Here is a 24,886-nt window from a genome sequence, read left to right as displayed (position 1 = left end):
GCTGGGTTTCCCCTCCCGCTCCCAGGCCCTTTGGCGGGTTTCCCCTCAGCTCCCAGGCCCTTTGGCGGGTTTCCCCTCCCGCTCCCAAGCGCTTAGGTGGGTTTTCCCTCAGCTCCCAGGCGCTTAGGTGGGTTTTCCCTCCCGCTCCCAGGCGCTTAGGTGGGTTTTCCCTCAGCTCCCAGGCCCTTTGGCGGGTTTTCCCTCCCGCTCCCAGGCGCCTGGCTGGGTTTCCCTCCCGCTCCCAGGCGCCTGGCTGGGTTTCCCTCCCGCTCCCAGGCGCCTGGCTGGGTTTCCCTCCCGCTCCCAGGCGCCTGGCTGGGTTTCCCTCCCGCTCCCAGGCGCCTGGCTGGGTTTCCCTCCCGCTCCCAGGCGCCTGGCTGGGTTTCCCTCCCGCTCCCAGGCGCCTGGCTGGGTTTCCCTCCCGCTCCCAGGCGCCTGGCTGGGTTTCCCTCCCGCTCCCAGGCGCCTGGCTGGGTTTCCCTCCCGCTCCCAGGCGCCTGGCTGGGTTTCCCTCCCGCTCCCAGGCGCCTGGCTGGGTTTCCCTCCCGCTCCCAGGCGCCTGGCTGGGTTTCCCTCCCGCTCCCAGGCGCCTGGCTGGGTTTCCCTCCCGCTCCCAGGCGCCTGGCTGGGTTTCCCTCCCGCTCCCAGGCGCCTGGCTGGGTTTCCCTCCCGCTCCCAGGCGCCTGGCTGGGTTTCCCTCCCGCTCCCAGGCGCCTGGCTGGGTTTCCCTCCCGCTCCCAGGCGCCTGGCTGGGTTTCCCTCCCGCTCCCAGGCACTTAGGTGGGTTTCCCCTCCCACTCCCTGGCGCTGCTCATTCCCCTCTGAGCCGCTGCCCCTCCTCTCAGCCGCTGTGGCTGGGCTTGCCCTCCCACCTCCCACCTCTGCAGCCTTGGCTCCGTTTCTGTCCTCGAGGCCTCTACTTAGCTCCCTTCTGTACCGCTTGGCCTCCATGTTGTCCTCAGTCTTCCCTCGCAACTGGTATATGCAAATTAACCGCCATCTTTTAGCTTATATAATTGAAACATTGTGTCTTTTGGAGCTGTTGCTTCAGGAGCTCAGAGCCAGGCGGCAGCAGGCGGGGAACCTTGGCTTCCTCCGTCACTGGAGCAAGCAAGCCTCATGTTCCGCTTCAAGCTGCCTGGCTGCCCGGCCGCCATCTTGGCTGACAGTTAATTTGCATAAGGATATGCTGATTAGCCAATGGGAAGGGTAGCGGTCGTACGCTAATTACCATGTTTCTCTTTTATTAGTGTAGAAGCTATTTAACCAAACCAATATGGCAATGCTCAAAAACACAGGAGACATTCTAATAGAATGGGAAGTGAAACTGACAATCCTAGATTCTGAAATTTGCAGTAGTTCCAAACTTGGATGCTTCAAGGATCAGCAAGTAAGACAGGTCAAGTATAACAATCAAAGTGGTTTAAGAATGATGATGAGACAATTCTTTTTTTTTCTTTCTCCTCCCACTGCCCAAGATGCTGAAAGGAAAGAAAGGTAAGGGGAAGAAGATGGCGCCAATCCTGCTGTCATGGAGACACAGGAGACCAAGAAGATGGTAAATCCCCTGTTCAAGAAAAGGCCCAAGAATTTTAGCACTGGACGAGACATCCAGCCCCAAAGAGAGTTCACCCACTTTGTCGAGTGGCCCTGCTACATTCGGCTACAGCAGCAAAGGGCTTCTCTGTAAGCGTCTGAAAGTGCCTCCTGCCATTAACCAGTTCACCCAGGTCTTGGACTGCCAAACTACTATTCAACTGCTTAAGCTGGACCAGGAGTACAGACCAGAGGTAAAGCAAGAGAAGCAGCAGAGATTGCTGGCCAGGGCTGAGAAAACAGCAGCCAGCAAGGGATGTCCCCACCAAGAGGCCACCTGTTCTTGGAGCAGGGGTTAACACTGTCACCACCCAGATGGAGAACAAGAAGGCCCAGCTGGTAGTGACTGCACACAATGTGGATCCTATTGAGCTGCCTGTCTTCCTGGTGCCCCATGCCGTAAGATGGGGGTTCCCTACTGCATCATCAAGGGGAAGGGCAGGCTGGGTGCTCAGTCCACAGGAAGACCTGCACCACCGTCGCCTTCACACAGGTTAACTTGGAAGACAAAGGAGTTCTGGCTAAGCTGGTGGAAGCTATCGGGACCAATTACAACAAAATGAGATCCGCCCTCACTGGGGAGACAACGTCCTGGATCCAAAGTTGGTGGCTCACACTGCCAAGCTGGAAAAGACCAAGACTCAAGAACTGGCCACCAAGTTGGGCTAAGTATGCACTGTTCAGTTTTCTGTACATAAAAGTAATGAAAATTCTAAAAAAAAAGATGATGAATGGTAATCAGGGGGTAGGAGTGATGGTGGGACAACGGCAAATTGGAGTGCCAAGTCCCATTTCCTCAGTCCCAGAGGAATTCAGGCCCAGCGTAGTCACACCTTTTCACTTTACAAGAAAAAACTGAAACCTGAATTTCCATGTGAAACCTTGAATTTTCAAGGCTGGCAAATCAAACATTTTAAGAAAATCTGACTTCCTGAGATGCCAAATGTGAACAGAGTGGAAATTTTCTTTTTCCTCATGTTATGTTAGATACAACAGAAATTCTTCATAAGAAAATTTTCTTCACAATAATGAATGTTTTTAAGAGCAAAACTTGAGATAGAAAATTAAAAATAACTTGGAATGGCATATTTGCGTTACAAATGAGGAAACTAAAGTTAAAAAATGTAAGAATAATATGTGTAAAGTTGTAACATTCTGGGGAACAGCCAGAACTAAAACACTAGTCTCCTGGTTTAAGGTTAGTGTTCTGTCTTTCCAAATGTGCCAATAATGATTTATCTGGAGCCCACCATGTTATGGGCATGTAAATGGCAGTGTGTTACATGTGGCGGATTCCCTATCTCCAAGTGGCCCAAAATCAAAAGGGGAATATAAAGCATATTAATGTACCTGATCCAAAAGCCCAAATTTGGGGTAATCTTCTTCTGGGTCCTTACTTCCAGGATCAGGGTGTTCTTTTACCAAGAATACATCTCTTTCTTTACTCTAAAAGGAAACAAAATTTTATTATTACTTGAAATTTTATACTTAAAAGAAGTACTGAATGTTCAACCACCAACTCTAATTCTTAGGTATAATCTCCAAAAGAGACAGTATTGTTTTTTCCTCTCTGATTAAAAAATTAATATCTGTTCATCAAAATATTCAAACAGTGAAACCTAGAAAAATGAGAGCCAGCCCTGGCCAGGTGGCTCAGCTGGTTGAAGCATTGTCCCATACACCAAAAAGGTTGCAGGTTCAATTCCCGGTCAGGACACATAGCTAGGCAGCTGGTTCCATCCCTGGCTGGGAGGCAATGAATTGATGTTTCTCTCTCTCTCCCCCTTCCTCTCTCTATAAAATCAATGGAAATGTCCTTGAGTGAGGATAAAAAAAAAAAAAGAGAGCCGAAGTGCTTCAAAATCCCTACCTCTCCCTCCACCTAAGAGAGATAAGCACTGTTAACAGCTTGCTCTTGATTCCTCCCAAAGTGCTCTTTAATTCTAAGGACAATGATGTTTAGAACAGTGTTATTTGTTTTCTTAAATCAAAGAAAAAATTGTCTCCTATTTCAATATAAAATTATACTTGCCAAAGTGCAATGGACAAAAAAAACAAGTGATGCAGGCACAGTAAGACAGATTATGTAACTTACTGATTTTGTGTAAAAACTATTAAAATTGACAATTAGTTATACTGCACTCTCCAAGATTTAATACTAAGTTGTTCTCATTTTCTTAGTCATAACATTATTTCACTGAAACTAAAGAGAATTTAATTTGTACAAAGAACACTGCCTAAATGTTGCGTCCAATTTTCATCTACTTACCATGGTTTTAACAATGTTATTTGGCCAAGTCATTTTCCCAGGTCTTTGTCTGGTTGTCATGCACTCCCAGTATTTATCAATAAATGGTATGATATCCTAATTTTTAAAACAAAATATAGTAAGACATTTATAGTTGGTTTCAAAGTTATGCTCACAATAAAGGAAAGAAAACTGCAACATTTCAGACCTCATCAAAATTAAGAGAAAAATACACATTTAGTCTTAATGATTAAACAAATATATAATTACATGCAAAGAACATATAGATTGTAGGAAATTTCAAACAAGTATATACAAATCTTAGCGACACAGACCTTATAATCCAACTGGATTATAATCTTGGTTGCCATCTGAAAGATGACTCCAAAGTTACTAAGTCTCTCTCCCAAGCTCCTGTTTCTACCTGCTTGAGACATCTCCATCCGGACATCCCACAGGCACCTCAACATTCTTGTGAATAAAACGGAACTCTGTATCTTACCTCATAAATCTGCTCTGCAGATTTTCTTTCTTGTTGTTAATACTCGAATCACCTATCACCCAAAATCACAAGCAAGACACCATGGAATCATCCTTGATTCTTCTTGCATAACCTTCACATCTAGTCAGTCACCAAATGAATTTTAGCCCTAGCTGGTTTGGCTCAGTGGATGAAGTGTTGGCCTGCAGACTGGAGGGTCCTGGGTTCGATTCCGGTCAAGGGCACATGCTTGGGTTGTGGGCTCGATACCCAGTAGGGGGCATACAGGAGGCAGCCGATCAATGATTCTCTTTCATCACTGATGTTTTTATCTCTCCCTCTCTCTTCCTCTCTGAAATCAACAAAAACATATTGGGGGGGAAAAAGAATTTAAATTTTCAGAAATTTCTCACCAATCAGGCCTCCTTTCCATCCCCACTGCCTTGACTGTGGTCCTCGCCAGTTCTACCCCGCAAGACTAAAACAATGTCTGAGCCTGATTGTCTGGCATCAACTTTCACCTTTCTAGACCATTCTTCCACAGTCCACCAGAGTTAGAGTCCACCACTAACATCTTCCATTAGACTTACTTTAATGAAAACCGTATTTTTACTAAAAGGAACCGGGATTGAATCAGGGAAACTACAAGGGAAGCCTGGAATATTTTACCGTTCAAAAACTATAGGGACATACAGAGTTTCAGGGGTCAGTCTGGATGGGACTATACTAATCAAAGCTGAGCATCAGAAATACAGAAATCTGAATTCCAAACTGAACTATAAAAATCTACAAATCCACAGTGATACTTAAAGGAAAAAAAAATGATGGAGAAAGGAAAACTCTTTATAGAAGAATTGCAACCAATAAATGTATTCTGGTAACTGATGCAGGCCTGGATAATCAATGGTTGCTAAAACCACCACTTCAAAGGGTTAGAAGAACAAGACATTCACACAATCTCCATATATCACGCCACAGGTTACTAATTACAAAGAAAAAGGTTTCTTTTTGAAAGAAGAAATGAAGAAATCTGGTAGATACCTCCTTTTTACCCAACTAGTCAAATTTAGGATCACCAATAATAAAACAAATCAGTATCTTGATATGCTTCTTGATGTGATTCATAGAAAAACACACATTACCTACATAATATTCCAGCCAAAAATTAGTCAGTGCCTAATCATGAAGAAATAATCAGATAAATGCTGTGAACCCAGAGGAAGAAGATACCTACTAAGAAATGTGAAGGGCTCCTCCTGGCTAACTGGGCTTAAAAAAAAAAAAAAAGTCTTGCAGTCATTTCTACACAGGATCTTCTCACACAAACTGCACTTCAGGAAGAGGCCTGCACTGAACAGCCTGCAGAAACTGTTTCTGCTGAGCCAGCCCTTATAAAGGTTTTCTGTAATCCCATTTAAACCAATAGGACTGAGGCTTTCCCCATCCAATCAGAACAGTGCAGCTCCGACCAACCACAGCAGCTGTATTCTGACCAATCAGGGTAGTGCCTTTTGAACCAATCAAATTGCAAGGATTTGGAGCCCTCATTTACAAGAGGACAGACCAATCAGGGACCAGGGTGGGGACTTCTGTCCATATAAGCTAGCTCCCTTTGGGCTCCCAGAGCACACTTCCCCTTTCCACTGAAAACTGTCTCCCAGGCTGAGCTGAAACACCAAAGATGCCTCACCAGGGTAGAGGAGGGAGCCAACCATCCTGGTGCAAAGCAGAGCAGAGCTATCTAGCTGGGTAGGCACCTACTTTTGTCCACCTCTGCATACTGTATATAAAAGAATACAAGTTGTAGCCCTGGCCAGGTGGCTCAGTTGGTTAGAATGCCCCATACACCAAAAGGTTGTGGGTTCAATTCCTGGTCAGGGTGCATATGAGAGGCAACTGACTCTCAATGTTTCTCTCTCACATCCATGTTTCTCTTTCTTTTTCTCTCTCAAATCAATAAATATATCCTTGGGTGAGGATAAAAAAATAATTTTTTTAGAATTAAAAAAAAATAAAAAGCATAAACGAAAAGAATATAAGTTGTAATTATTAACCAGTTGTATTGCATTAGTGTTAAACTTTTATAGAATGATTACCATATTGTGGGTGAGATAATATTGGGTAAAGTATGTCTATAATTTAGTCTCATACAGTATAGAGGGTAATATGGATATGGGGAGATAAAGCAAATGTAGCAAAATATTAACTGGCAATACTAGGTGAAGAATAAACAGATGCTCATTGTACTATCTGAACTTTTCTGTATTTTGAAAATTTGGTAAATAATAATTTGGGAAAAAATAAACTAAGAGAAAAAACAAGTCTACCACAGCACACCTCTATTTAAAATTTTTTTAAAAATATATTTTATTGATTTTTTACAGAGAGGAAGGGGAGAGATAGAGAGTTAGAAACATCGATGAGAGAGAAACATCGACCAGCTGCCTCCTGCACATCTCCCACTGGAGATGTGCCCGCAACCCAGGTACATGCCCTTGACCGGAATCGAACCTGGGACCTTTCAGTCCGCAGGCCGACGCTCTATCCACTGAGCCAAACCGGTTTCGGCAATTTAAAATATTTTTAACACAGGAAAGAAAGGAGGTGCGAGGGGACTCTTTGCTGACTACTGTAGTTTACAGGATTAAGGCCCTTGCCCAAGTATGATCCTGATTATGCTGATCTCACTACACATCCTATATTAATGTGTTTCAAACTGTAGGTTGCAAACTACTAGTAGGTTACAGGTCAGAACTATTCTATATTCTAGTGTAGAAAATGTCAGAATGTAAAAAGAAGAGATCAGAGAGTAAGCTTTGTTAGATGAACCGTGTTTGTTTTAAATAAAAGTGGGTCGATATGAACGTAAACTAGGTTACAAAATAAACTCTATCATTTAAAAATTTACTTAGTGGCTCAGTGGTTGAGTGTCTACCTACAAACCAGGAAGTCACTGTTTGATTCCAGTCAGGGCACATGCCTGGGTTGTGGGCCGGGTCCCCAGTAGGGGGCCTGCAGGAGGCAGCCAATCAATGACTGTATCTCATCATTGGTGTTTCTATCTCTCCCTTCCTCTCTGAAATCAATAAAAATATATTTTTTTAAAAAGTTATTTTTTGGCATAATTGCAATTACACTAATTGCATCTTTACCTTATCTTTGGAGAACATGGTTTTTGGATGTTCATCTTGTGTTCGGGACTGCCATGTTAGGTTGGCCAACGCACTAAGGCACATTTCCTTCAAGTCTATCAAAACAAAAAGAAAAAGTTATCTATGACACTAGATTTTATTACCAAAAGAATATTTAACGATGTGGTCTACAAATTAACAAAATAACCAATTATCAAGTAGAGTCATCATTTGATCTAAAACAGACAATAGCAATTATTCAGAGCTAAACTTCAATGCAACTTTCGCCGCTACCAGGCAAAGGTTTTCTGATTCTGCTAAGCCCAAATGCTTTTTCTTTCCCAGCTAACTAGAGGATAATTCGTTTGCAGTACTCCAGAGCACTTTGTTCTTACTTGCTTGCTTCCGGAGGAAATAGGTATTCCCACTATGATGGCACACATTGCAGTGAAAACTGTAGTTGGTCATGAAAGGTAGACAGGATCTGTAGAACAGCCAAATTGTACAACTTAGTGAACTTCTGACCACACATTTCTTTATGAAAAAACAACAGTGAAAGTTATACAGTCATGTGAATATCTATATATATATAAGACTAATATGCTAAGTGTCCAACTGTCCAGGTAATGACGTCATATAGCAACGCCGGCTTCCTCTCCCTAGCGATGAGTCTCCTTGCAGTTTCTTCAGCCCAGAAACCTGACTTGCTTTATAGCCAGGCGGACACATTTCACACTTTAACCAAATGTCTGTGAAGCATTTTCCCGTGCCTCATCTCATTTGATCCTCACAGAAGTCCTGGAGTAGGTAGATGGGAGACTCGGTGGAATCCTATTTTCTTTTCATTAGCCGGAAAATGGAGATTTAGAAAGTTTAGAACCTTGACCCAATTGAAAAGAAGAAATGGTGGACCGTCAAAATGGTTTCAGGTTTTGTCACTGCGCAGAATATAGTCAAACACTGCTGCAGTTAAATATTTTACCCTTTGTTCTCCCTGCGTGATCTACAATAATAATCTGCTTCGTGTTGATATTTACTCCTGTGTTGCTGACAATTACCTGAAAGAGAAGTTGGGGTGCTTCACTGGGCTAGAAAAAGTTTAGCAAATCAGAAAGCAGGTCTAATTAAGCAAGTTTATTCTATATCTATAAAAGGCTAAGTTGACTTGCGCATGCGCACATATACAGCTCTCACTGGCGCCAATATCACGCGTGTGTTTCTCTTTGTCATTGTCAATTGTGAATTTGGTTGACACTTCTATTATAGAGAAAGGGTGAACAGTGATATTAAAATATTTCTTCTAATTAAATTCCTTTCAATGTGCACGAATTCATGCACTGGGCCACTAGTATTAATATAGTCTTAAAAGTTAAAAAGGTCCCCCAAAATCAAAATAGAATTTGTGTTTTTTACAAATACCTAGATTTTTCTGTCACAAATATTTAATCAGACATTATCCACCATAGTGGATAATTCAGCGTTTGGAAGGTTCTCATTGGTACTTTGTCTGGGTTAATTACAGTTTCTGAGTACCTGAAAAGAGTATGCCAAGTGAACTGTGGAAGAAGACAAAGTAGTCTCTTCAAATATCTTTATACTTAAGTATTAGTATTTAAAGACCTCTAAATATCTCTTTAAAAATGCGAATAACATTGTTGGAAAGGGTGGACAGAATGTATAAAAAGATTAATTAAAGCCCTGTTTGGTGTGGCTCAGTTGGTTGAGCATTCTCCCATGTACCAGAAGGTCACTGGTTCGATTCCTGGTCAGGGCACATACCCAGGTTTCCATCTCATAATTGATGCCACCCTCTCACATCAATGTTTCTCTCTTTCTCTAAAGTCAATAATAAAAACATACTAAAATTTTTTAAAAAGATTAATTAAAAATGTAAATAATGCCTGGCGGTTGCTCAGTGGTTAGAGTGTTGATCCGAGGACTGAAGGGTCTCGGGTTCAATTCCTGGTCAAGGGCACGTACTTCGGTTGCAGGTTTGATCACTGGCCCCAGCCGGGGCTTGGTCTCAAGCAGGAGCAACCAGTTAATATCTCTCTCTCTCTCTTTCTCCCACCCCCACTCCTTTCTACTCTCTCTAAAGATCAATGACAAAAAGTATCCTCAGGTGAGGATTAAAAAAGAAAAAAAGGCCTTAGCCAGTTTGGCTAAGTGGATAGAGCGTCTGCCTGTGGACTGAGGGTCCCAGGTTCGATTCCAGCCAAGGGCACATGCCCGGGTTGTGGGCTCGATCCCCAGTGGGGGGCGTGCAGGAGGCAGCTGATCAATGATTCTCTCTCATCATTGATGTTTCTATCTCTCTCTCTCTCTCCCTTCCTCTCTGAAATCAATAAAGAAATATATTTTTTAAAAAAAGGTAAATAATTATTCAAGAAGAAAACACAGAAGTCACAAAACATTACTTGCCTCATTACTAAATGAATCCTACAAATGGTAATTAGTCTATAAGAGTTTAAAAGATCCAAGTAGTAACTTCAGATTTAAGAGATAGGGAAGATTGCCCTGGCCGGTGTGGCTCAGTTGGTTGGAGCATCGTCCTGGGCACTGAAAGGTTACCAGTTCAATTCCCGGTCAGGGCACATGCCCAGGTTTCGGCCTCAATCCTGGCAGGGGGCTTGCAGGAGGCCACTGATATCTTGCTCTTACATCAATGTCTCTCTCCCTCTCCCTTCCTCTCTCTCTAAAAAACAATAAAAAACACATTCTTTCAAAAAAAGGAACAGAAAAAGAAAAGATAGGTTTAAGTTGGAAGAGAAGAAATGAAAATAAAGGCAAGTTTATCTTGGACTCTGCTGAAACTAGCTTAAGGTAGCCTCAAAAAGAAGGTTCCCAAGTGTGTGTTCATTGCTGCCACTCAAGAAACTGAGAAATATTCTTATGAAGGTTAAGACTAAATACCCTCATCTTTATTCCTCTCCAGAATACCTTCTATTAAACAGCTGTTGTAATAAACTCAATTACAGAAAGCAAAGCCTCATACCAGAGGTAGGTAGGTATATAGTTATTTAATTCAAACACAACCCGGTATGTAGAGCAGCCTTTTCCAGCTGTAGAACATAAGCTGTCCCACTTCGTTGGGCTTTAGGTGTAACTTCTCAAATTCAGGTACAAACTGGTCTCTACCTAAACTGTGAACTGTGGTTTGATTCTTCCCTGGATTGCTCCAAGTTCTCTCTCCAGATAAATTTCCTTTCCTAGGTCCTGTCTATCTAAAACCAACCCTCTTTGGCCAAAGTGGCCAGATTTTAGGTCTTTCCTAAGTGAGGATTTGCTTAGCTAATTTATTTTCCCTAATGCTCTTTCTACCAATTCTTTCTTCCTGATCCTTCAATACTTTCCTTTCTTTTGTAAACATTTGATCTATCCAGTCACCAGTCACATGTTAACTGGAACATTAGCATTTCTAAAACCCACTGTAGCTTTTTAACTAGCAAGCGTTCAACAAATTACAAATGAGGGTATTTCTTCACAATCCCACCCAAAGAAATTAATTTATTAATGCAGCCTTAATTTGAGATAAACTTGTCTAAATTTACTTGTATTATAGGGACCATATGGAACAGAGAGCCAGCAAAACAATCATTACCATAGACAGTGAGTCAGTAATTGTCACTTGCTAGATGTTGATAAGGAAAGAAGCCTCTCAATCTCAATCCACCATAAAATGATTTTAATTCCCTAAAAAAGGCGAAAAATTAAAAATAGGTTTTGCTGATGGGAGAACTCAGGATATCTAAAGGGAGTGAGTTAGAAGCAAAAGCTTAATGAGGATGGCTGAGGCATGAAGGGTCATCTCCAATTTCGGACATCATGCTTTGTCCACCATGTATAGCAACCCTTTCCCCCAAATCCACAACACCCAATACAAGATTTAAAGGATACTGTTTCAATTCTGTTTATATAATACTTTGTAATTGCATGGTTTTGTCTCAAAATGATTACAAACTCAAAATCAGAGAAAATATATATATCACTGTACCTCTTTAGGGCTGTGCTCAGTAGGTAGAAAACATTGCTCAGGGTATTAAAACAACTCCTGATTCAAATCCTACCACTCACTGCACAATGGTTAGAAGACACTGGAAAAAGCTATATACATTTATATTTGCCTACAACCTACTAAACGGTTGGACATGTTGAGATCTGTTTCACAAAGCGATTCTTACAAAACTACAAAAATACTCACGAGGTATCTATGCCAAAGGTGTCTGCTGTGAACCACTTGGTACATATCCCACACTGCAGCTCTACCTCTCCCAGCTGCCGGCCATTCTCTTCATCCACGGAGCCCGCTTGAGTATCCATCGCCTCAGAAGTATCCCCAGCACCTTCCTGTGTCCGGAGCGCAATTAGGGAATCAAGTTAGTTGACCTATTGTATTTTTGACTCACTTAAAAACTAAAACAAAAAACAACACACAAAAACAAAAAAACCACCTTATTTTGCCATGCAAACATTCATAAATACTTACTAGTGTATCTTTTCCATTAGAGGATTCTGTCTCCAAACCACCGCTTACATCAACAGAGTTCGCATCCCTGTAAGACAAAGAAAGCACTCAGGTAAAACTTTTCAAGAGAAACAAACCTCAAAACGCCTAGTATCCCAGAGGTAATGATCAAATGCACCCTCCGCTTTTTCTCTAAGCCCGTTCTCAGGCTGGATGCCCTGGGTTAGGAGAATGTGGCTCCGACAGACGCAGGCCCGTGGGCACAGGGAAGCCTAATAATCAGCCCCACAGACCAGTCCACATGGGGTGGAACCAGCCCCACAGACCAGTCCACATGGGGTGGAATCAGCTCAGCCCCACAGACCAGTCCACATGGGGTGGAATTAGCCCCACAGACCAGTCCGGACACATGGGGTGGGATCAGCCCCACTAACCAGTCCACTGGTCCCGGGGAGGTTCGCAGACGTGCAGCGCCCCCACTCCGTTTCAGCGGGGCCGCCACTTCGCCCAGCCTGGCAAGTCAAAGTGGCTTCTTCTCTGGGGTAGTTGAGGGGTTCCTGCTAGAAGACGGCGTTACCAGCCCCGGGCCGGGGTGGGTGCAAGGACCAGAGACCGGAGTAGGCTCTCACAGACCTTAAAAGGTGCGGGAAGGGGCGTAGCCCGAGATCCAATTCAGAGGGGACGGGCCAAGCGGCGGGTGGGACTACGGTGCCGAAGGGGGCAGGGCGAGCCGTTGGCGGCAGGGCCCAGGTTCGGAAGGGGCGGGCGGGAGGACTCCCGGGAGCCGCGGGATTCCAGGGGGGGCGGGCCTCCCTCCCCGCGTCCTCCGATGACTGCTCGACGTCTTACCCGCTTTCGGCCTCTCCGGAGCCGGGCTCCGCTGCTGGAGCAGCAGAGGTCCCCTCTCCGGCTGGAGCGGCTGCGACCGCTACCGCCGGCTTCGTCTCCCCTTCCTCCGTCGCTGTTGCATTTGCGGCCGCTGCTGGGCCAGGTCCTGCACCCACTCCGGGTCCGGGTCCAGTTCCCGCCGCCGCCATCACGGCCGCCTCCTAGACTTCTCGCGAGAATACGCGCTCCGTCTCGCGCGAGCTGCTGACGGCCCCTGTAATCTTCAAATAGTAAAGGCCCTCGGTGGGTCCCCTGGCTGCCTGAGTCAGGCGCGCTCCCGGCCCACTTTAAGGTCCCGGGACCGACAGAAGTGGGCGGGGCCTCGGGGCTGGGAGAGCCACCCGCAAAGTTAGGTGAAGGCTAAGGAGGCTGACTGATGAGTGGGGTTCCTCCAGCACTTACTCCATTCCGGGGGCGCATGCTGCGCATATTCGTGGCTAAAACGAGAAATAACCGCGCAGGTGAGATGCCTTGAGAGCACTGGTGCCTGCAGACTGGGACGCTGTGGTGTGCGTTGCAAACGTTTCTCACCTTTAAATGTGGGAAATGTCTTCCAGAAGACGAGCACTGGCTGCTCCGTCCTGGAAGGAGTTTGTTTACTGCCCTAACAATCTGCCACTTTGCGCACGTGTCCGAGCGGCCTCTAGACACGGGGGGCATAGCCCTAGACCAGCGGTTCTCAACCTGTGGGTCGCGACCCCTTTGGCGGTCGAACGACCCTTTCACAGGGGTCGCCTAAGACCATCCTGCATATCAGATATTTACATTACGATTCATAACAGTAGCAAAATGACAGTTATGAAGTAGCAACGAAAATAATTTTATGGTTGGGTCACAACGTGAGGAACTGTATTTAAAGGGCCAGAAGGTTGAGAACCACTGCCCTAGACAGTCTGAACCGAAAGCCTCAGCTAGGAGGTGAGGGCCAGGGAGGGGGTGTGGAGGGAGCATCCAGGCGGGAGAGGCAAGACGCGCTGTGTGTTCTAGAAGCTGCAAGCCGCGCACTAGTGTAAGGGGAGGAAAATGAAGCTGGGAAGTTAGGGAGCCAGGTGCTGGGAGGCTGAAGAGTTTGGAGAATCTTGGTCCTTAGAGAAAGGGACCGGTATAGTCTAAAGGTAAGAACGTGAGGAATCAGCTACAGCGTTGGTAGGTGGAGTCATTGGAGTGGAATCATTCAGAGCCAAGGTCTGCAAACAGAACAATACAAACCCTATAAGTAGTCAGACCAGGACAGTTTTCAGGAAATCAGTGTTTACAACCTAATTCCTAAAAAAATTGCCCAAGGATAAGCCTTTGTCCCACTTTACAAATAAAAGGCCTACTTCTCTCCAATCCTGCATCCAATCTTACTGTGATGTATTGTCCCAGGGTGTACAGACGTCTGGGACGCCAGGCACACAAATGAAAATTTGTAGATATTTGATTTCTCAGTGGGTTTTTGACAAAACTGAAGGAGGACCTAACTGAATTACCTATCAGTTGTAGATTTTTTTTTTTTAAATGTTGGGCCCTGGCCAGGTAGCTCAGTTAGTTAGAGCTTCGTCCTGACCAGACAAAGTTGCAGGTCAGGGCACATACAAGAATCAGCTAATGAGTGCATAGATAGGTGTGTCGTAGGCAGTTAGACGGACGTGACCAGAGCAAGGACGATGTGCCAGGTACAGAAGGTCACCAGGCTGAAAAGCCCTGGGTGCCAAAGGACAAATGTAGGGTGGGACCTTGCCCCCAGGGTGACCTCCCCTCCCCTAGCATATCGCTGGTCATGCGGTTTGGACCCCCTGACCTTCTCTAGAGATAGAGGCCTCGGTTGTATTTCAGATCCAGGCCCAGGAAAGCAGCAAAACCAGACAAGCAATGCCACTGTTGACCTCAGGACCAACCGCATTGGATAATGGCCCACTGGAGCCTGATAGGTCACCGAAGGAGGAATGCAGGAGGCCAGAATGGTGAGGGATTACGAATTTATTTGCTCATCCGCACCAGGTGGCTGAGCCCCAGATGGCTCCAGCACCCAGTGATGGGAGTCAGTGGTTTTTAAAGGACTTTTGGCGGGCTTTTTCTGGGTGGAGAATTCTCTGTGCAGATCCAGTGGGGAGAGATAATGGAATGTGGTCTCGGCAAGTAAAGTGGCTCTCAGCAAAAGGGATTGTCCATCGTGAAATGGCCTGCAAAGTCAGTTCTTAGGGGAGGGGTATTGATTCAATTGTTTGATCAAACCTAGCAGAGCCAACCAATCAATCAGTGGAGACCTAGACCATGAAAGGACCCACCTGGAAAGCTACTGAATATTCTATTGAGACCTTCCCCTGGGCCCTCCCCTAAAATCTCCACCCTAAAACCCTTAGGATGGGGGACCCAGGACACTCTCCCTCCCCAGAGCACTCCAGCAGCACCTTTCCCTCCCCTCTCCTCCTTCCCATCCCCCCAGGCACATAACCATTAGCTTTCTCACTCCCAAGCTCCAAGCGCCTCCCTTTACCTCTATAATTTATTTCCTAAGCCCATTTCTTCTACCTCTGTGATTTTCCAAATAAATGTTCTCTTATAGTTTGAGTCTATGAATTCTTTCCTAGCAAGACGCAAGTACAGAGGTTGCTGACCCCAGGTCCAGTATGACCCCACTAGTCTAGCACCTGTGCCGTTCCTGCCACCCACGACAGATGGAACAACAGATTAATGTTCCTCTCTCTCTCTCTCTCTGTCTAAAATAAAGTAATAAAATAAATTGTTGGTGCTAAATGCTAAAAGTAGCAAGTGAAACGTTAGAAAAGAACAGGATACTTACACAGATTCAAAGTATATCCCCCCAGATATTTGTTGTAGTTTTAATGTGGCCACAAAATCTTTGATACACCTTCCTCCAGGAGGTGAAGCTTGACTCCTCCCTCCCCTTGAGCGTGTGTGCTGGATTTAGTGATAGGCTTCTCAACAACGACATGTGGAAAAGGAAAATAGTAATTTTTACAGGAGAGAAATGCAGACACCACCTTAACCAAGTGGTCGAGGTTAACACCATCAGTAATAAGTAATAAGTCCTTTTGATATCATTTACCCCCTCATATGATGCAATGAGAAAGTCACTTCATCTCTGTGGAATTTCCCCCGTAAATTCATTCCCCCAGTCTAATCAAAAGAAAACATCTGCCAAATCCAAATGGAGAGGTATTCCAGAAAGTACTTGAGCCGTGTGGACCAAAACGGGGCCACATAGCCCAGCCTGTGTGGCTCAGTGGTTGAGCGTCAACCCATGTACCAGGAGGTCCCAGGTCGATTCCCAGCACATGCCCAGGTTTCTAGCTCCATCCCCATTAGTAGGTGTTTCTATCTCTCTTTTCCTCTCGCTCTAAAATCAATTTTTAAAAAATTTTAAAAAGGGGAGGGGGGAGCCACATATTAAACCTGACAAGCTCAGGGGAGGCCTGCATGTCAGGGCTTACAAACTCAGAGACCTAAAGTAACCACATAGGATGGTCTAAATTAAAACTTCCTAACTAATAGTGAGTCATGGAGGGTAGTCATGTCCTTGGCCAGTATCTTCCATGACAAGGGTCAATCTTTACCTTAACTGAGCTTGTCTGTTGTCTTTTTGCATCTATGAGAAAGACACTTTACCTTAACTGAGTCTGTCTATTGCCTATCCTATATAATAAAAGCCTAATATGCTAAGTGTCTGACCATTTGACCAGTCGCTATGATGCGCACTGACCACCAGGGGGTAGACGCTTGGGCTGGTAGTTTAGCTTGCTGCTGGGGTCTGGCCAATCAGGACTGGGCGAGATGGGCCAGACACACCCTGGAGCCCTCCCACGATCCCTCCCCAGCCCCGATTGTGCACCAGTGGGGTCCCTCGGCCTGTCCTGTGCCCTCTCGCAATCCAGGATCCCTTGGGGGATGTCGGACTGCCGATTTCGGCCTGATCCCCATAGGCCAGGCTGAGGGACCCCACCGGTGCATGAATCCGTGCACCGGGCCTCTAGTATATTATAACTGGGTGTCCCCTGCCCCCAAATGTATACACACTATAACAGCTGATAGCTCAATTTTGAAAATGAAATGTATTTTAATGAACACTACTTTTATAATTATTCAAAGTGTGTGTATACATTTTTGAGGGGGGATCTATTGATCTCCTGAGACTGGAGGAAAGCAGGAGGAAGGAATAAGGATGACATTTATAATTATTAAGGGGAAACAGGAGACCAAGGGAAAACATTGGTGGCCGGCAGTGAAGGCCTGGCTGAACTCTGAGACGGCACATCTATTGTGGCTCCAATTTATACCTTCCATGCTTCCTTCCAGCAGCACTAAGCTGCATAAGTATAATAGCAGGGATGAATGGGAACATTCATCTTAGTTTTCAGTTTTGCCAGGCAGATAAAATAAGGGCCAGGATCAAAGGCAACCAAAGCTGACAGTGAGAGAGAGTTCAGATGATTAACCATGGCATGTGAGAGAGCAGAGGCACAGGAAAAACTGGAGAATTCAGCGTCCAGAAGTCCCAATGAGAAGGCAGGAACTGGGATGGAGAGAGGTTGAGGTAAGAGAAGAGAATATTTGAGTTTCAAGATTTTAGGAGAATTCCCTTCCTCTTTCCCATAGCCAACTTACTTGTGGGCAAAAGTGGGCCAGGCTAAGGTAGAACCAGACCTCCTTTCTGGGATGGGAAAGCCAGGTATCCATCCACCCAACGGGGTACCTTCTGAAGATAAGTTAATTAAAACCACTAACAGGGCACTGGGCAGGAAGTTTAGGATGGACGGTCAGGAGAAACATTCTTAGAAGCTCTCTGTCCCCAGCAGAGGACTCAGCTTGCCAGACAGCTGACTGGATACAGCTGACAGCTGCAAGCTGAATTATTTGCCTGGCGGTGGTGAAAATACAGAACCCATTCTCCTCTCATCCTCAAATATAGCATTCAGAGGCTCACAGTTGTTATACTTGAGTGGTGGGTTTATAAAGACCGCTTCTTATTCTTTCTCTATATTTTCCAAGTGTTCAACAGTGTACACGTGTTGCTCAAATGAGAAGTAAATAAAGTCTTTTAAAAAGTGTTCTTTGTCTTCTTCCTCACTTTTCACTACTATTCTCACTTTTGTTCCTTTAAAAAAAATTTTTTTTAAAGAAGAGTTTATTTGAGCCAAACTGACGACATATGCCAGGGAGCAAGATCTCAACTGCTCCCTCGTTCCTTCTCAGTTCTACCGCCTCTCACTATTTGTAGTTTTATCTCCTCACCAGGATTACCACAACCGAATCTTCGTGTTTTAGGCTTTCCTACTCCAGTCCACCTGGCCAGTCTTTCAACACCTCTGCTTCACCTCATCTTTCCTTAGGAAGCTCCTTACTGCCTTTCAGTGAGAACTCAGACTCAGCTCAGTGGTCAAGAGTGCCCAGCAAATGATCTCCCAGTCCTGTTGGCATCCGCCATTCTCAGCACACCCCGCCTCCTCCTCAGCTCTCTAGGTGTGGGCCTGCTTCCCCACTTTTCCCCCTCTGGATTCTGCCTCACTCTTTGTACCCATATCCATTACATCAAGACCCATGTCAAAGTTACCCCCTCAGGAAACCTTGCTTCACGCAGTTTTTATGTGAATGTATATGCTTCAGTAGTCCTCAGTTATAACAGAACATTTTTTTGTGGACCCAGATGGCCATAATCATATTTGGCTCACTTGTATGAGGACGAATGAGGTCATCATTTCACTCATAACAAATCCTGATGCTTATTCATAATACTAGAGGCCCAGTGCACAAAATTTGTGCACAGGGGGGGTTCCCCTCAGCCCAGCTTGCACCCTCTCCAATCCAAGACCCCTCGGGGGTGTCCAACTGACGGTTTAGGCCCGATCCTGGGGATCGGGACTAAACTGGCAGTCGGACATCCCATTCACAATTCAGGACCGCTGGCTTCTAACTGCTCATCTGCTGCCTGCCTGATCAACCCTAACTGCCCCCCCCCCCGCCAGCCTGATCACCCCTAACCGCCTCTGCTTGCCGGCCAGGTTGCCCCCAACTGCCCCCCCCCAGCCTGGTCACCCATCACTGCTCCCCATGCCAGCCTGGTCACCCCATGCAGCCTGCTATTCAGTCATTTAGTCATCCCTCACATCCCTCACTAATTCCAGCATTGTGTTGTGATCCAACTTTTGTGCACTTGTTAGTATACATGAAGAAAAAGAGGTCTGGACTTCTGCTCACTGGACTTTTATCAGTGATTATCTCTGAGGGAATGGAGGTAGTTACAGAGACTACCTATTCTTTCCATAATATACTTCTGCAGTGTTTTATATTTTTCTATGAATTAGATTATAATCAGGAAAAAAGCGAACACATTTTCAAAAGCTTTACACATACATGGACTAAGCCACAAAAAGTAATTTCCCCAGGACCGGTGTTGAAGTGAACTAATCTACTTCTATCATCTTTTGAGCAAGAAAAAGATGTTCCAGACCTTTAAGGAACTGAGGATTTTCTTTTCATTTAAAAGGAAAATAGAGAGGGCCGGCCAGCGTGGCTCAGTGGTTGAGCATCAACCTTTGGACCAGGAGGTCCTGGTTCGATTCCTAGTCAGGCCATATGCCTGGGTTGCAGGCTTGCATGCAGGAGGTGGTTGATCAATGATTCTCTCTCATCATTGATGTTTTTATCTCTCCCTGTCCCTTCTTCTCTGAAATCAATAAAAAAATATTTTAAAAAAGGAATTAAAAAATAAAAGGAAAGTAGAGACATATGTGAGCTGAGTTTTAATTGTTGCTCGATCACTTCTCACTCCAAAAACTTACCCAAAGCTGTATTCATTTTGTCTCTCTGTCCACAGCCACACTCCTTGTGTGAATATTTGCTGTTCCCTCAAAGGTGAATGAAGCTTTCCAGAAAACTCTGGAACTTAAAAACTCAGTTGCAGCCCTAACCAGTTTGGCTCAGTGGATGGAGCGTCGGCCTGCAGACTGAAAGGTCCCAGGTTCGATTCTGGTCAAGGGCATGTACCTTGGTTTCGGGCACATCCCCAGTAGGAGGTGTACAGGAGGCAGCTGATTGATGTTTCTCTCCCATCAATGTTTCTAACTCTTTATCCCTCTCCCTTCCTCTCTGTAAAAAATCAATAAAATATATTTTAAAAACAACAACAACAACAAAAAACACTCAGTTGCAGACCTTCTTCCTCCTCCCAGAGTGTGCTTTATCGAGATAGCAGCCAGAGCACTACTTTGGAGATGCCCAGGGTCTGGGCTGGGGCCTGAGACTTGCATTTCTAACCAGCTCCCAGATAGTGCCTAGGATGCTAGTCTAAGGAGCATGCTTTGAATAACAGGGAATAGAGTATTATTCTTTCACCTCCCCACTAGCTTCTCTAATGCAGGCCCTTTCAACAGGGTTTTGGGTATAGCAGGCAATAACTAACCCCACTTAGCTAATAGCTGATGTAGCAGAATAATTCCAAATAGTAATTGGTTGATTTCCACTCTTTCCTTTTCTCTCTTTAGTCTTCTTGCTACACTCCTCCCCCTCCCTTGCCACATAGTGCCCTATCCTGGCTATACATTAGAATCACCTGGGGAGCTTTTCTGGGTCGGGGAGGGGAGACAATGCCCCTTGGCCAATGCCATCAGGCTCGGTAAAGGAGGGATCTAGGTTTTGACAGCTTTAAAAAAACCTTCCCAGTGATTCTAATGTGTCACCTGGGCTGCACTGTGTTTCGTTGCCTCAAGGAGAGAGAGGGCAGGTGAAAGAGAAATAGTTTATTATCTATGTTCCTTAGGGAAGGAGTGAGGTTAAAATTTTCCCTTCTTTAGTCGTATCAGTTCGTGACCAGGATGTGGTAGACGGTGGTTCTGTTGGAGCTGCAGGGGATGAGGCGCAGTGATGGAACTCAGAGCATAAATGAAGCCATGTAAGTACAAGAAACCCAAATATCTGGGAAAGGTCAAGAAGACAGCAATTATCAGAGACTTGAATTAGGGAAAGTCTGAGAGTGAGCTTGCCTCATTGAGGGATAGATGGACTCCCGGGAAGAGGCAATGTCATGACCTTTCCCTTCCTTGACAAAAAGGAAGATTCTGACTGAACCGTAAACATTAATATAGTTACTCATTCAGATAGGTAAGTTTTCATAATGTAGGCCCAAAAGCCAGGGCCTGCTGCTACCCACCCTACTCGGTTTCCAAATACCTATCTGGTCACATGCACTTCGTGTAGCACCTATGTGAGTGCTACCCACGCAGGCCAGCTGACTGACAGGTCAGGACCTGCAGCTCCCCCTTGGGCTGATAATGTCCTGTTTGTCATGGCCATGCTCAACCCTGGAGGAACATGAAGGAAGCTGTCAAGTCTGAAGTAAGAAAGTATCGGAGTCTCCAGGAGGGAGTGGGGAGGCAATAGCTGAAGGTTCTGGCTGGAGATGCTAAATCCTATCAACAGAAGGACTAAAGACCGAGTGGCATTTCCAACTGTGTCTTGATTACAGCAAAAACTTGTAGCGCTAACTTGTTCCTCTGTGGTTTGTGATCTCCCCAAACTAGAGCTGACTAGATAGAGGTGGTGGACCAGAGGGCACACACACATCACAAGGTGCCCACACACAAACCTCTTTTGCCTCTGGGCAGTGCAAAAGAGCTGACCTGGGTTAGATGCCATCTATAGAGGAAAGGAGAGATGAAGTCATGCTACTTTCCCCCCAAATCAGACCAGCACCACTAGCACAATTTATCAGTGAATTGAGTAAGAGTGGCAAAGTTCGTCAGGCTTACAGAGTATTTGGGTGTCAATGCCGCTATGGAGGATGTCAGAACTTTCTAGTACACTGTAAATGTCCCTTGTCAGCTGGGGAGCAAGGAAACCCAGCGGTGGATGGGCTTCTTGGTGGTTCTTGAAGGGCTCAGAAGCTGCAACTATCCAGGAGTTGGGGGATTACCTAAGTGACTACATTCATAGCCATGATACGGATACAAATCTGAACCTGCCCTAGAGGCTAAGAGAGGCGTTTTTATCAGTTCAGAGCCCCCATGGTCCTTTTGGAAGGCAATCCTGCTTCTCCCATGATAGGGTGGAGTGACTAGGAAAAGATTTAAATGCAAACTAGTGGTGGAGTTTGAGTTGAGAAGAGTCCTAAAAGGGTAAACTCAGATGCTAGGTGGAGTTCTGTGGTGAACAAAGCCACCTGGTGAATTGAGGGTCAGAGGGTAGTATGGCCCTATGCATGGCTGTTTGGCTGGAGGGAGGAGGCGGGGTTCTAATTAGCTTGACCCAAACCTAGGAGCAATGCAAGTGTTCTCCGCCCTGGTTCTGCCTGCAATACCCCTGGTCACCCTGCCAGCAAAGCTCCCTCAGCATTCCTCAGTGATGAGGGTCCAGTTGCGAATTTTGAGAAAATGTGGAGAAGTGTGCTCGGGTCTAGAATGCATGTAGCACCCTTCACTTTCCTTCACCTAAACAAATGGAATGGAATAACTGTTCCTGAGATGTATGCTTCCTTCCTGGTTTTAAGGAACGCTTCCAGCAGGAGGCAGCACCATGTTGAGTATTGTAACTAGAAACTAACCTTCATTCCTCTTGAAAATTTAAGAGTAAGGGGCTACAGCTCAAAGGGCTTCCTTTATTTTATTTTAAAATATATATTAATTTTAACACAGGTGTATTCAGTTTGAAATTCATTTCAACTGTACTTCTTTGATTTGTGCACTTTTCTGTATGTTATGCTTCAATAAAAATATATTACTAAACATGAAATAGATATTGATTTTAGAGACCGAGGAAGACCACTTGCTGAGTCTATTAACAAATCCAGCTCTTCCTGAAGTATTGGGGGAGAGAGAGAGAGAGAGAGAGAGAGAAAGAGAGAAACATGTATTTGTTGTTCCACTTTTTTATGCATTCATCACTTCTTTTTTTAAAAATATATTTTATTGATTTTTTACTGAGAGGAAGGGAGAGAGATAGAGAGTTAGAAACATCGATGAGAGAGAAACATCGATCAGCTGCCTCCTGCACATCTCCCACTGGGGATGTGCCCGCAACCCAGGTACATGCCCTCGACCGGAATCGAACCTGGGACCTTTCAGTCCGCAGGCTGACACTCTATCCACTGAGCCAAACCGGTTTCGGCCCACTTATCACTTCTTGTATATGCCCCGACCAGGGATCAAACTCACAACCTTGGTGTATCGGGAGGACGTTCTAATCAACTGAGCTACCAGGCCAGGGTCAAAGGGCTTCCTTTAAAACTGGCTTTCCTGTTCTATGGTCTCTGAACAGTTGGGGAAGGGAAGATTCCCCTCCACGTTGTCAGTGGGGCGTCCTCTCCCACTTTCCTTGCAGGATACGTTGAATTCGCACTCATTCAAGGAAACCTAATCATTAAGGATTGTACTTTTCCCCAATTAACCTGCATGTCCTTACCTTCTCATGCCTATTTAATCTGCTGCATTTGAGGTGGCTTTGCTCAAGTTATTTCCAGAAACAGCGGTGTCTGCTGCCTGTCAGAGCTCTTCTATGCAGGATTAATCGTCCCCACAGCAAGGAGCACATGTCTGCTCAGTGGGGGCAGGGAGGATTGGCCGTGCTAAATTCTGAACTGAATTGTGAGGAGGCCAGGTTTCTGATTTCAGCAATGAAAGCTGCATGCACAACACAGGAATCACACACGTGGCTTCAATTCCTAGAGGTGTTATACGAGCTTCTGAAAGGCTTAGTTTTGCCCATTGCTCTCTTTAGTGCATAAAACAGTGCCTGCACATAGGCACATAGTAGGCACTAAATAAATAGCCCTTCCATAAATGAGAAAATGCTATCAATCTTCTTTCATTCCTTTGTCTCCCTACCCCCACCCCACTAAGTCTAAGCAACCCACTGAACATCTGAATGACTCTGCTTTCTTCCTCCGGATTTACCTTAAACCCAATCTGTTACTGCCTTGCTCTAATACCTCTAACCAACATCCTAGTTGCCTACTGCTCAGACTCCAAACAGCCCAGATCTCAGTTCCAACCTATGTGTTATAATGAGGATGGGCTTTCATACTGGACAGACAGAAGCTGGAATCCCAATTCTGATATACACTAGCCATGGACATGTATAAAACGGGAATAAAAACACCTACTTTAAGTGATGGGGACCATAAATAAGATTGTAGCAAAGCTCCAGAATGCAGAAGGCATTCATTCAACCAATGCTTTTTGTTTCGATAATCTAAAGCTACGGTATCTGAATTTACCTTGTGCTACCCAGCACACTTCGGTCTCACACACTACATTCATTCCAGACAGCACACCTGTGCTCAGGCAGTTTCCCTACAGCCTCCGAATCCTTTGCACTCTTCAACCGCTCCTCTCCTGCTGACCTGTCACACTCTCACTCCACTTATTTGCACTTAATCATGCCTCCTGGGATTATTTTTTCTCAGGTGTTTGTCTTGAAATTCTCTTGTATTGCCTTAAGACAGTGGTTCTCAACCTTGGCTGCACATTAGAATCACCTGGGAATCTTTTTAAAATCCTGATTTCTGGGCCTCATCCTCCGGAAATTCTGTTTCTTTGTTATGGGGTGGGGCCACAACATTAGTAACAAAGAAACAGAATTTCTGGAGGATGAGGCCCAGAAATCAGGATTTTAAAAAGATTCCCAGGTGATTCTAATGTGCAGCCAAGGTTGAGAACCACTGCCTTAGCATCATGCTGGGTGTGGATAAGAGATTTAACAAAGGCTTGTTAAATCAGAATGAGGTTGGATATATCTGGAAAAGACCACTTGCCGAGTCTTTTAAAGAACCCAGGTCTTCCTGAAGTACTGGTTTCAGGCCTTGGGATTTCTTGGTTGGCTATGTGTCCTTGAGCTTTCCTTGAGTTGTTTCAACAATGATGAATATCATACTAAAGGGTGCCAGTCAAAAGATGGCCTCCTCCCTACCTCACCTGACGCCCTGGGACCTGGAGGGATGCCCACAGCTGTGCCAACAGTCGTGTGGAGGTTGGAAAATTACTGGAAGTTCAGGTCCCTATATGCCACTCATGCTCACTGGGAGCATTCCCCAAAGTTTGTTTTTGCCCTTCTTACTGTTTACTCTGTGCAGCTCCCAAATTGGC

General features: G+C 45.2%; 1 protein-coding gene, 1 long non-coding RNA gene and 1 pseudogene across 9 annotated transcripts in view; 2 read left to right on the top strand and 1 right to left on the bottom strand.

Annotated features, from left to right (window-relative positions):
- Nucleotides 1-13,266, bottom strand: part of ASH2L (ash2 (absent, small, or homeotic)-like (Drosophila)) — a 28,995-nt gene extending 15,729 nt beyond the window's left edge. Inside the window, exons 1-7 of one of the 7 annotated variants that reach the window (XM_014536247.1) lie at nt 12,771-13,266; nt 11,943-12,009; nt 11,658-11,809; nt 7,852-7,940; nt 7,478-7,572; nt 3,866-3,961; nt 2,947-3,042 (exon numbers count right to left, since the gene is read on the bottom strand). In XM_014536247.1, coding sequence (XP_014391733.1) covers nt 2,947-3,042; nt 3,866-3,961; nt 7,478-7,572; nt 7,852-7,940; nt 11,658-11,809; nt 11,943-12,009; nt 12,771-12,958 — 783 coding nt within the window. In that variant the 5' untranslated portion in view covers nt 12,959-13,266. Of the gene's footprint in view, nt 1-2,946; nt 3,043-3,865; nt 3,962-7,477; nt 7,573-7,851; nt 7,941-11,657; nt 11,810-11,942; nt 12,010-12,355; nt 12,437-12,770 lie in introns of those variants that run through there. The other 6 variants (XM_005856416.2, XM_005856417.2, XM_005856418.2 and 3 more) reach the window with 6 other exon arrangements.
- On the top strand, nt 1,426-2,304 carry LOC102248854 (annotated as a pseudogene).
- Nucleotides 13,267-13,654: 388 nt separating the features above from the next.
- LOC106725379 lies at nt 13,655-15,511 on the top strand. Of its 2 annotated transcripts, none has more exons than XR_001361266.1 (2): nt 13,655-14,755; nt 15,383-15,511. It is a non-coding gene; the product is annotated as an uncharacterized LOC106725379 (long non-coding RNA). The 2 variants fall into 2 exon arrangements; XR_001361267.1 differs by having other exon boundaries at nt 15,358-15,511.
- The last annotated feature ends 9,375 nt before the right edge of the window (nt 15,512-24,886 follow it).

Source organism: Myotis brandtii, unplaced genomic scaffold (assembly GCF_000412655.1).
Source record: "Myotis brandtii unplaced genomic scaffold, ASM41265v1 scaffold103, whole genome shotgun sequence".
In the NCBI taxonomy this organism is placed as follows: Eukaryota; Metazoa; Chordata; class Mammalia; order Chiroptera; family Vespertilionidae; genus Myotis; species Myotis brandtii.
The sequence above is the reverse complement of the archived record's forward strand: the minus strand, read 5'-3'. Positions and strand labels throughout refer to the sequence as shown.